Source organism: Nothobranchius furzeri, chromosome 8, assembly GCF_043380555.1.
Source record: "Nothobranchius furzeri strain GRZ-AD chromosome 8, NfurGRZ-RIMD1, whole genome shotgun sequence".
In the NCBI taxonomy this organism is placed as follows: Eukaryota; Metazoa; Chordata; class Actinopteri; order Cyprinodontiformes; family Nothobranchiidae; genus Nothobranchius; species Nothobranchius furzeri.
Genome location: NC_091748.1, coordinates 68,687,817 through 68,700,501, shown reverse-complemented (window position 1 = coordinate 68,700,501; position 12,685 = coordinate 68,687,817). Strand labels below are relative to the sequence as shown.

Here is a 12,685-nt window from a genome sequence, read left to right as displayed (position 1 = left end):
CACTTTGGTTTTCAGTACGTCAGCTGCTGCGCAGCCAGAGTCCTTGGCCGAGACAGAGCTGCCACCAGCGGCAAAAAAATAATAATAAACGCTCTGAGACCTGCTGAAGTCCCGGACAAGCACTGCTTCTGCAACCGTCCTGAAGAGTTTGAGCCGAGCTGGAGCTCACTCGCTACCTGCAGGTGGAATGCATCCACCCTAAAGAAACCCCCCTGACATGGTGGAGCAACAACCGGGAGAGATTCCCTTTGCTCGCCAGAGTCGCACGCAAGTACGTGTGCGTTAGTGCAACGAGCGCACCATCCGAGAGGGTTTTCAGTGTTGCTGGAAATGTTGCCACCCCCTCTCAGATCCTCTCTCAAACCGTGTATGGTTAACATGCTGGTTTTCCTTGTGGGTAACAAGGACGTGACCGAGCTATAAATCACCGTCATTCGTGTGTGTGAAAGTGAAAGTGAAATGATAGTGCGCCCGCCCCCCCGGCGCGCGCGCGCCCGGTACATGTAATTTTTTATGCTTGATTTTAAACAACTAAACAACATGGGGACTTGTTTCTTATTTGTTAGATGCTGCAGCCAAATTTGCATTTAAAAGTTTAACCTTCTCCTGAATTTTGTTGTTTTTAAGTTCAGTCGGACTCCGACTGTCGGAGAAACAAACGTTACTGCGATCTGTGTTGTTACTGCCCTTTGATCTGCTTTCAGTAAAGTGTTATAAAAGAAGGCACGGCAATTTTTAACCTTTTTTAAATGTGTATTTTTAACCTTTTTTAAATGTGTAAACATTATGTTTAGATAGTACTGCAATAAAAAAAGGGCTGCAATAATATCGCACACCGCAATATTAAGCCACCCTGAATCACCGCAGGGGGAATTCCTCAACCGCGACAGCCCTAACTTCTAGCCTTTATATTAGCTCCCATCCCAGTAAACAGCTATTGCTTGTGTTTCTCCTACCCGCAACACAAAACTTTTGAGTGCAGTTTCTGGTCAGCCGACGGCTACGGAGTCCTGTCCAATGTGAATTGGGACACGTTTCTGCCTAAAGAATCACCAGTTTGAAAGCAATAGCTTGAAGTGTTAAAAGCTCTTTAGTGTTGCTTTTCTCAAAATGAGAAATAATTTAGATTCAGTCATAATTTGGTTTCCATTTTTGAAAGATGAGAAACATTTTTGCTTATTTGGTCTTAAATTTAATGAAATGGTTTTCTTTTCTTTGCAGGAAGTCCATGAAATTCTGAAAGAGTATGAACTGAAGTATTGTTTTGTGGATCGGAACAAAGGAACAGGTAAAACTCATCTAACCAGACATGAATAACACACAAACATGAATAAGTAGCATTTTTATGTGTTTAGCACGTTGTGGTTGTGAAAAGTTGGTTTGGATCCAAAAAACAGAAACTTCTCATTGGCAATCAAATCTGCAGATGCAGATTCTGGTTCTGCACAATTTAACATATGATCACATAAGACTGTAATGTGCTTTTATTGATTTGAAATGAGCCCTCAACATAATTAAAGATGCATTTTAATTGGTATATAAATAGATGAATGCTCTTTTGTCTAATGCCGCTTATTTCAAAGGCCCTTCCATCTCCGTTTTTCCTTGACCTTTCCTTCTATTTGGTCTGGAAACACAAGAAGACACAGACACGTTGACTGGACCCCCTGCCTTTGGAGTATGTCCCTTTCCAGGGAAATCTTCCATGGTGTCTATATTTAGTCCCTGAGGTCAGCCAAGCACCTGAAACAGAACACTTTTAGAAAGTGGTGGGGAGCTGTAAACAGCTGAGGTATCAGAGCAGCAGCTTGTTCTAAAGGTTAATGTGGTTTTAGAGCTAAGAGTCTGATGAAACGTGGACCCGTCAGATCATCAACCTTGTTGCTGCTGATGAGAAAGCTGCTCTGGGATTGGTGGAACATGGACGAGTCAGACAACTGTACAGGATGCTAAAGAAAGTTGAGCCTGTTTTGTATTTGCTCCTTCTGCCTCACACTCATGTCCCAATGCATTCATCCTCCTGAAGCAGCCGTTTCTTCAGTAATTTGAAAACGGTGTGTTCCTGGTGTCAGTTAATTTGTACTTTGAATTAAGATTGACGTGTTGGGAGACATTCAAATGCACTTTTAAAGCCCTTCAGTTTAAGAAAAATCTTTAAAAAGGATTTCGGATCGGTTTTCCTGCTTAAAGGCACCAGTAAAAATGTCTTCAGCTTTCAGCTGGTTGGTTTCTACAGGACAACAAAACGTCTGTAACGTTTTATTGACATTTTAGTTTCAGAAGGTGGGTTTCATGCATTCAGGGAAAAGAAAGAATGGAGCTATTTTTGGTAGGATGTAACCTGAGAAGATGGTGCGTTTCCTGAGCGCGTGTGTGTGTGTGTGTGTGTGTGTGTGTGTGTGTGTACCTGTTTAACTATCCTACTTAAGACCAAAACTGGCATATTCACTAATTGTCTGAAGACCAAAGAGTTTTATTAGGACCAAAACCCGGTCCTAATACAGTGGACCACCTGTTTTAGGCCTAGGGTTGTGTGTGTGTGTGCATGCCTGTGTGTGTGTGTTTTAACAGATTTATTTTCCCTTGACTGAGTTCAACCCCTTCCCCGGCTTATCACTGAGAATCTTCAATCTGACCTCAGAGTCTGTAGCTTTACACTTCACGTGTCTGCATTTGCAGACTTACTAAATGTTTCTGCACCTTTTACAGGAGCAAAGTAATTGTTGGTGTGTGAGTTAGGGTTAGGGTGCATGTGCATGACTGTGTGTGTGTGTGCGCGTGTGTGTGTGTGTGTGTGTGTGTGTGTGTGTGTGTATGTCATGCATGTACATGTGCGTGTCTGTGCATGCATGCATGCATGTGTGTGTGTGTGTGTGTGTGTGTGTGTGTGTGTGTGTTTGCTATTATATTAGGTTTCATGGCATCTGCAAAGCATCACCCCAACCAAGTGTTTATATTGTGACTCACACTCTTCTTCCTTTCCTCTCCTCTGACTGTTTCTGTTTCTCAAGCAGCCTAAAACGTGCCTCTAATGATATTAGAAGCTCCCAAAAGATTCTGAGGAAAAACTGAAATTTTCAGCGTTAAATGCAGACCTGCAGCATTGCAGGCAGTAATGTCTAGAATTTGAAACTAACACAAAAAAATGCCACTTTTGCATGTGTTAAAAGTTTTGCTTGCTTCAAACCTTCAACCGTTAATATCTGAATAAAGAAGTTCACTGGAATCCATTTTCAACAAGAATAAAACCAGAAAAAGAGAAATAAAGTTTAAAAACTACAGTTATTTATTAGCCTGGCAAGCCAGACTAAATAAATGTATTATTTAGTGTGGCCATGCTCCATTGACGGCTCTCGGTTGTGGGGCGGGTTCTACCGTTGTCTTTCAAATGATCTCCGCATGCTACTGGACAATGAATGTGACATACTCTTGTTTCACTCTGTTGCATCATCCCACCCACCAGGCATATAGAGTGCCCTGATTGGCCCACAAAGAGGATAAAGCTCTGTGATTTGTTCACTAAGCAGATAGAGCACTATGATTGGCCCACCATTATGGACCAATCACAGCTCTTTATGTGTTTGAAACTCCTCTAGAGAGCTGTGATTGGCTAGCCAGAGTCCTGGTAGGAGCTGCTGAGGTTCCAATGGAGCCTAGACCAAACTTTGCAAAGCAAGAATTTGGTCTAGTTCACTAGGCTAGTTATCTATGGTTATTTTGATTTTCCACTTTAGGCCTAATTCTGCTTGCCAAATTGATCATGCAATCATTTCTCTCTCTTTTGGGTCTTTCTAAAATCAGTCTCAGGGCATTTAGCTGTGTATGATGCATTGGAAAACTGGAAAAATGTTTCCATTTCCTAATGTTTGCATGCAATATGCTAAAGAGTTTATAGAAAATAACCTGTTATCTATATAAATCAACATTAGTTTAGTGAAAATCTTCAGCAAATGTAGGAAATTCCTCCTTTCTAAGATATCCTAATGTTAATATACTTCAAATATATATATATTCTTCATTTTTCTAAGCTGGAGCCGGCATGTTTGAATATTTGCTAAATATCTGAGGTCTGCTCACATAAAAAAATTGTTTTAACACAAGTGTAACGTTTTGACTCATTTACTCTGATAATGTACCTTATTTTAATAAATTGGTTTATCAAAAACTGAAATTGCAATAAAGGTGTCAGAAATGAAAAAGGACTAAAGAAGATCAAATGTCCAGGAGAAATAAAGGGAAGGCGTTATGTGAAGCTCAACTTCAACCCTCTGTAACAGCAAGTGGTGATGGTAGGAGAGGCATTGCAACCCGTAATCAATCTCCGCTCATATCGTTGCTGAGCTCTCAGCAGAGAATTATCCATGAATGAGCTTTAGCCAGGCTGAGTAATCTGTTCATCTCTCTTCTCGGATGTTTCTGACTTTAATGTACTCTGCTGCAAGAAAGGAGATGATCAACAAGTCAGAGGGTTCATTTGCCTCTGAGGTTGAATTGGAGAAATGTTAAATATTTTATGTTGTGGGATGGTGTGCCCATTAGTCACTTTTCTCCTCTGATGATGTTTATAATTTCATTCACATTGGGCACACGGGAAGACTTATAACCAAAGAGCAGAAGGATTGAGAGCACTGTTTCTGCCCAGACCCTTTTCAGTGTGACACTCTGAGCGTGATCGCTTTAGTGTGTGTTCTTAAAAAGCAAGTAAGGGTAATACTGTTTTTAATTGGTGATCATTTTAAGGCAGCTATGGAGATATGTTAGCGTTTCCACAGGACCCGGAGACCACATTCATGCCATCGTGGCCAATCCACAGTTGGGTTTAAGTTTAATGAAGCAATCCGTCTTAAAATCCACTCCGATACAGGTGTATATACAGCGTCTGTGGAATCATGGTCGCATTCTGGCTTGGTTTTTGAGAGCTGCTGGAGATAAAATCCAAAGCACTTCTGCTAGGAATGCACATTTACCAAAATGTCTTTAACCGGCTATTGACGCCCAGCGCAGCGAAAGGCCTTGAAGCAGTTAACCGGGAGAAACTAGTTTACTCGGTTAAAACATTAAAGAGTAACTAAACCCCAAAATAACTTTTTTTTTGCTAATTAACTGTATAATTGGGTCTTTACAAATGCAGTCTTTCTGTTTGTGTATTTTTGACATGTTTGTGTAAACTTGATAAAATCTAGAATCTAGGTCTAAAAACGTCTTAGTGCTGCCCCCTGTGGCAGAACGGCGGCTAATCCATTTTAAATTTGTGATTGACTGGGGCTGGTACAATTTTACATCATCGGTACAGTCTCCTCCCACTCCCCCTCCCTCCCAGGTTGGAAATTCCCCACACTTGGCCATGCCACTCTGTGCCGTCTGGCAACGCCCACTTTCATAGCATTTTTCAGATCGTGACTAGGGGTGGAGTTACATTTTCTGATGGTGTGCAGTCCCTCTTGAACGACAATTAACCATTTAACTATGTACATCCCTAATTTCTGCCAATTCCTTAGGAAGACTTGACAGGGATCCTGTTCCTCTTGCAAACAAAACCCCATTTTTGGGTTCTAGGCATTATTTAAAGTGCAGACTAAACTCTCCCCTAGCTACACAGAGAGACTGGGCGTTAGTAATTACAGTCCAGGGGAGGGGGGATCTGGATTAGAGACTACCTGGATGGGGAGAAAAACCCACCCAGGCTTCTGCAGCCGCTGAGTAGACCAGCTGGGATTTGCAGCTGAGACAGCAAAATGTATGCATGAAACCACAAATCATGTTGGAAGTTGCTTGTGGTTACAGCAATGTGGTCAAAAGATACAAAAAGAGTATTTTGCTTGAAATGCTACTTTTAATAAAGTAGTTAATTTGTGCAAGAATCAAAAATTGGCATCATCCCTGAAACTGACATTAGTGAATCTCTAACAAAAATGTTTTTGTCTGTCTTTCTCCATTTGGTAACATGTAAAATTTGTGGAATAATCAACGATATTTTGGGAACTCCAGGTTAGAGTAGAAGTTGCTTCAAACATACCTAATTGGTCATATTTTCTAAATAATATATATATATGTTTTACTTTGAGTTAAATACATGAGCTTAAAAGTTAAATTGACACGAAGCAGAGAGGACCCCCCCCCACCCCCCCACCCCCACCACCACCACCACACACACCCCACACACAGAGGTTTCTTCAGGTCACCTGCTGCATGTAGTGGTTTTTCATTATCGTCCAACACCAGTTGTGGTATTTAAGGACCTCATAGAGGTCAAATGCTGCTGTCAAGCAGGTATGGATCAAGAATTGAACCGTTTCTCTAGAGAACCAGAAAAGCACATTTCAGAAATTGTTATAATTGGTATGAAACGCAGAAGCATTCCTTGGGAGAGAAGCACTTTTACTGCCACAGAAACACAGTCAAGCATGTAAAGCACTCAGAAATTGTTCACAAACAGAACGTCTCTGGGGAGCCTGAGAGTTTTTGTTTTCAATGTGTGTGTCCCACTGGACTTGCAGACCGGGGTGGTGGTTCCCTTATTTAAAAAGGGGGACCGCAGGGTGTGTTCCAACTATAGGGGGATCACGCTCCTGAGCCTCCCTGGTAAGGTCTATTCAGGGGTTCTGGAGAGGAGGGTCCATCGGATTGTTGAACCTCAGATTCAGGAGGAGCAATGTGGTTTTCGTCCTGGCCGTGGAACACTGGACCAGCTCTGTACCCTTAGGGGGATCCTGGAGGGAGCGTGGGAATTTGCCCAACCAGTCTACATGTGTTTTGTGGATTTGGAGATGGCGTTTGACTGCGTCTCTCGGGGGGCCCTGTGGTGGGTACTCTGGGAGTATGGGGTACCAGACCCTCTGATACGGACTGTTGGGTCCCTGTATGACCGGTGTCAGAGCTTGGTCCGCATTGCCAGCAGTAAGTCGGGCTCGTTCCCAGTGAGAGTTGGACTCCGCCAAGGCTGCCCTTTGTCACCGATTCTGTTCATAACTTTTATGGACAGGATTTCTAGGCTCAGCCAAGGGGTGAAGGGCATCTGTTGGTGGCCTGAGGATCAGGTCTCTGCTTTTTGCTGATGATGTGGTCCTGTTGGCTTCATCAGAACGTGATCTTCAGTTTTTGCTGGAGCGGTTTGCAGCCGAGTGTGAAGCAGCTGGGATGAGAATCATCTCCTCTAAATCCAAGACCATGGTCTTGACTAAGGAAAGGGTAGAATGCCTTCTCCAGGTCATGGATTAAGTTCTGCCCCAAATGGAAGAGTTTGAGTATCTTGGGGTCTTGTTCACGCGTGGAGGAAAGCTGGAGTGCGAGATCGATAGGCGGATTGGTGCTGCATCTGCAGTGATGTAAGCATTTTACCGGTCTGTAGTGGTGAAGAGAGAGCTGAGTCAGAAGGCGAAGCTCTCGATTTACCGGTCGACCTACGTTCCTACCCTCATCTATGGTCATGAGCTTTGGGTAGTGACAGAAAGAACAAGATCGTGGATACAAGCGGACGAAATTGGGTTTTCAGAGTAGCTGGGCTCTCCCTTGGTGATAGAGTAAGAAGCTTGATCATCCGGGAGGGGCTCAGAGTAGATTTGCTGCTCCTCCACATCGAGAGGAGCCAGTTGAGGTTGCTCAGGCATCTGGTCAGGATGCCTCCTGGATGCCTCACTGATGAGGTTTTCCGGGCACGTCCAACTAGGGTTGTCACGGTGTGAAAATGTAACCTCACGGTTAATGTGACCAAATTTATCATGGTTTTTGGTATTATCGCGGTATTTTTTTTTTTACATTTTCAGACAACTAAATAAACCCTTTATATCAGGAGAATATTGTCCTCAGTTTCTGTCAAAATTTTGCCAAAAATTTGTTATTTTGTAATTATGTTATTTGTTTACATTTTTCCCCTTTAGTTTTTAAAATACCAACATTTGCCCATAACTTCTGATTTTTTTATCTGTTTGATGTCATCATTTTAAAAATGTTAGATCAAATGATACTCAGTACTCAAGTAGCCTTCTAATCAGATACTTTTTTTTTACCCTTACTTGAGTAATAATCCCTATATCAGGAAAATATTGTACTCAGTTTGTGTCCTTCCAGTGAGCTTTGCAGATGTGGGAAAATGTCATCAGGCAGTAATCATTGTTAAATTCATGATTATTCTCAGAGAAAGACCAACTCTTATCTGTCCCTGGGAGCCCCGTAATGCATAGCGTCATTTCAATATGGGGGTGTCAGCGACACGGTTTATATGCAGGTAGCCGGCGCTGCGGCTGCTTTATATAGCGACTTGTTGCATTCTCCCTCAACCCAAATCCTCGGATCACGCATTTTAGCTAAAACGTTAATGTTAACTTGCCTTGCGTTGACTGTAGAGTTGTGGGTGATGGTCACGCAGATGTGTCATGAGATTTGAAGCATTGCTGCCTTTCACAGACACTTTTTCCTGCATGTGCTGCAAACAGGATAGCCGTCTTCTATTAACCGTCCCTTGGCATTCTTCAAATATCCAAAAAATGCCCATACTCCCGACTTTGTCTTCTTTGAAAGATAATAAATGTCCTGAGCGGTGCCGTCTCCTCCTTTAGCCATTATTTCAGCTTTAGCTTCAAGAAAGTTTTGGTTGTAAACAACAAAGTGCGCATGTGCCGCCGGCAACTTCAGCAGATGATACGGTGGCTGGTAAGGCTGCACAATATATCGAAAAATTATTGTCACCGCGATAACAGGACGTGCGATAGGCCCATCGCAAAGCACGTCAAAAACAGTGATAAATGTTTGGTTCAAACATTTCCATCCGTGTCATACATCAACTTTTTGTAAACCAGCTCTGTTTTTTACACGGAAGTATTATTTGACCAATCAAATGTAGCCCTTCTGATATGCGGCCAATCAGATGGGTCCGTTCACGTAATACGCCCGCCCCCTACGTAGACCCTTAGGATGGGTGGGTGGAAAGCAACACCCAAACTGAGTTAGCGGCGCCGTTCCCTTGTTCGTCATGCTGGCTCAGATCAATGAACGTTGGTTACGTATTGTAACCCCAGATTCTATGAGTCTAGTCGCAGCCCTTAAGCGAGCTGCTATTGGAAGGATGATCTCCGCATCAGCCAATCATGAAGAGCTTAAATGTACGCCCACCAATAGTGGGCCCCCTCGTGGTATATAACCGCAGTGACCCCACTGCTCGCCTCCAATGGCTCTTATTCCATCATAACCAGTGGGGCCAAGTGGCTTAAGGGCTGCGACTAGACTCATAGAATCTGGGGTTACAATACGTAACCAACGTTCTATTTCGTCTAGTCTTAGCCCTTAAGCGAGCTGCTATTGGAATAAAGCGCAGCTGGATGGGTTTACGCCACACTGGTTAACACAACCAATGGACACACCCAATCAATCTCCTTTAGTGAGGGAGGTTCAGCCTCAGACCAGGCTTAAAGACTGAGGCAGCCACGATAAAAGAAGGGCCCCCACTAAAAAAACATCATCCACGAGAGGATGAAATCCATCTCAGCAAGGCCAATGAGGCGTCATAAGCATTCATTCAGCCTGCTGGGGTCCAAGCACTGAACGAGTGATGGAACCTGAAGACACATCCCGTAAATAATAACGAGTAAAGGAACAGGGTGAAGCCCATGAAGCAGCCTGACAAATGTCTTCCATCGACACACCACTGTGGAGCGCCATCGAAGAGGAAATCCCCCTGGCTGAGTGAGCCCTGAGTGCCTCAGGGGAAACCTGCCCCGATGACATGTAAGCGAGGGAAATGGCGTCACACAGCCAGTGTGAAAGACGCTGGGCCGTCAGCGCCTGACCAAGGGAAGACTCCCTGTAGTGCACAAACAGGTTTTGTGAACGACGAATCCCTGAAGTGCGTGACACATACCGTACAAGCGCGCGCACCGGGCAGAGAAGGTGAGAAGCCGCCTCCTCCTCAGAATTATGGGGAGGAGGAAAAAGTCCAGCCAATGAAATTGACCTGGACTTGAAGGAAGCATTAATGCTTTTGGGCACAAAGGCTGGATTGGGGCATAAAACAGCAGACCCGCCATCTTCCCGGATCCTGAGGCATGCGGGAGCCACTGAAAGGGCTGTCAGGTCACTCACTCTCTTAACTGATGCTAGCGCTAGCAGCAATGCAGTTTTAAGTGACAGGAACTTGAGTGAGACCTGGTCCAAGGGTTAAAATGGGGCTTTGGATAAGCCGTGCAGAACCACCGTTAGATCCCACTGGGGAAAAAGCAGGCGGGACAAAGGTCTGTTCCTCCTGACACCTTTTAGAAAACGTTTTGTGAGGGGATGATTGAAAACAGATCTATCTCCAAACCCTTGATGACAGGATGAGATGGCTGCAGCATATGTTTTAATAGTGCTGAAGGCGAGGCCCCTGTCCATCAGTATCTGCAGAAACGACAGGACATCCGCCAGCTGGCAGGAGAGCGCTTGAACATTCTGCTCTGTGCACCATTTCTGGAAAGCTGCCCATTTAGCAGCGTAAGACGCAATGGTAGAGGGCGCCCGCGCACTCTGAATCGTGGCGACCACATCATGCGGCAGCCCAGAAGCCTCTAAGCGTGACCGCTCAGCGGCCAGACCCACAGCCGTTGGCCTATTTCCGGAGGATGTTTGATTATCCCATCCGCCTGGAGAAGGGCGTCCGCCCTCCACGGGAGCCTCCACGGGGAGCCGGACACTAGCGCTTGCAGGTCCGGAAACCATGACGCGGACAAGCGCCTGGGAGCCACCAGAATCACCGAGAGCCGGGGACGGGGAATCAGAGGGACTGGTGGAAACGCATAAAGGAGCGCTCGAGGCCAGGGCTGGTGTGAGAAGGCGTCCGCCCCGAGCGGAGGTCCGTCCCGGGGACTCAGGGAAAACCACAGGCGACACTGAGCGTTTTCGCGAGCCGCAAACGGATCCACAGACGGTTCCCCGAACCTGATCCAGATCTGTGATATCAGTGCGGGATGCAGACGCCAGTCGGAGTCGCGGGGTCCCCCTCTCGACAGGATGTCTGCCGCTACATTCAGGACCCCCGGAATGTAGATGGCCCTGATGGACAGCAGGTGGACATGTGTCCAACACAGTAAATCTGTGGCGACACGCAACAGAGGGAGGGATCGAACTCCCCCTTGGCGATTTATGTAGGCTGCCGCCACCTGGTTGTCTGTGTGAACTTCGACATGACGGCCCTCGAGAAGGGCAGCAAAGTGTCTGATCACATTCCTCACTGTCATAAGCTCCAACACATTTATGTGCTCGTGCATGTGGGAGGGCCAACGATCCGCCACCGTATGGGACAAGCACGTGCCCCCCCACCCCGACAGTGACGCATCCGTAAACACAGATACGTGTGACGCAGGACGTCCGATGGGAACCCCTCGTGAGAGGATGCAGGGGTTCCCCCAGTGAGCGAGGTCCCCGCCCACTGAAGGGGGAATCCTCAACATACGTCTCTTCTGACGTATCGGGTGCACCCGGAGGCGGGTGAACCAACGTTGCAAGCGCCTCGTGTGCAGCAAGCCTAGCGGTACCACAGCGTGGGCTGCGGACATCATGCCCAGGAGTTTCATGACTAACAGGGCTCTCACGATCTTGCGGGGTTGTACACGGGAGATCACCGTGGAGAGATCTGCCGCTCTTGCAGGCGACAAACGTGCTCTCATCAGGGAGGCGTCCAACTCCACCCCGAGATACACAATCGACTGGGATGGAAGAACGGAGCTCTTTTCCCAGTTTATAGAAAACCCCAGGGTCGACAGATGCTCTGTCAACCTCCTGGTTTGCTGTGACGCCTTGTCCTTGGACCGAGCGCACAGGAGAAGATCGTCCAAGTAAAATAAAACCCTCATTCCCTCCGTGCGCAGTGGCTGCAGCGCGGTCTCCAGACATTTGGAGAAGGTGCGCGGGGCTAGCGAGTAGCCGAAAGGGAGGCGATTGAACTGATATTGAACTCCCTTGAACGAAAAACGCAGAAACTTCCGGTGATTCGGAATTACTGGTATGTGGAAGTATGCGTCTTTCAGGTCGATTGACGTGAACCAATCCCCGGGGCGCACATATTCCAGGACTTGTCTCATCGTTAACATGCGGAAATGCATTACTGCTATGGAGCAGTTGAACAGGGACAGGTCGAGAATCGGTCTCATTCCTCCCGACTTCTTCGGTACTATGAAGTAGCGGGAGTAGAAGCCCGAGAGCTCTTGTCCGCGAGGGACTCGTGAAATAGCGTCCTTGGACAGAAGTTCCCGCAACTCCAGCTCTAGAGCCTGAGACTGTACTTGCGATGTGAACGTCGTCTCCACGATCCCGTTGAAGGGAGGTGGAGTGACCTGAAAATGAAGTGTGTGACCGCAATGAATGGTGTCCGAAATCCATTTGCTCATGATACAAAGGCGGCGCCACTCGTGCGCGCGTTCCGACAGAGGACGCGTGTGCGCGGTCACGTGAGCAACGACTGAGGGTTGTGCATGCGCCCTTACCGCCGTCGCCCGTACCAGAGAACTGGGGGCGACCCATGGAGGGCTGCGCTCGAAAGGGCGGGTGCGAAACAGCTGGAACAGGCTGGTCCGCACCGCGGAGCGTGGAGTCCGAAAGTGAAGGACGAGTGGGAGCCGAGCCTGTGCACGGGGGCGACAAAGTGCCAGCGGACGAAGCCGCGCACTGTGCCGCCGCGCGTGGTCGAGACAGCGACCTGACATCTCGCCCCACCCGACGA

The 12,685-nt window shown here is 46.5% G+C and overlaps 1 protein-coding gene across 1 annotated transcript in view; it reads left to right on the top strand.

The window, feature by feature from the left end:
- Window positions 1-12,685, top strand: part of raver2 (ribonucleoprotein, PTB-binding 2) — a 123,267-nt gene that overhangs the window by 30,951 nt on the left and 79,631 nt on the right. Inside the window, exon 2 of the mRNA XM_015970988.3 lies at window positions 1,222-1,288. Within this exon, the coding sequence (XP_015826474.3) occupies window positions 1,222-1,288 (67 nt within the window). The remainder of the gene's footprint in view (window positions 1-1,221; window positions 1,289-12,685) is intronic.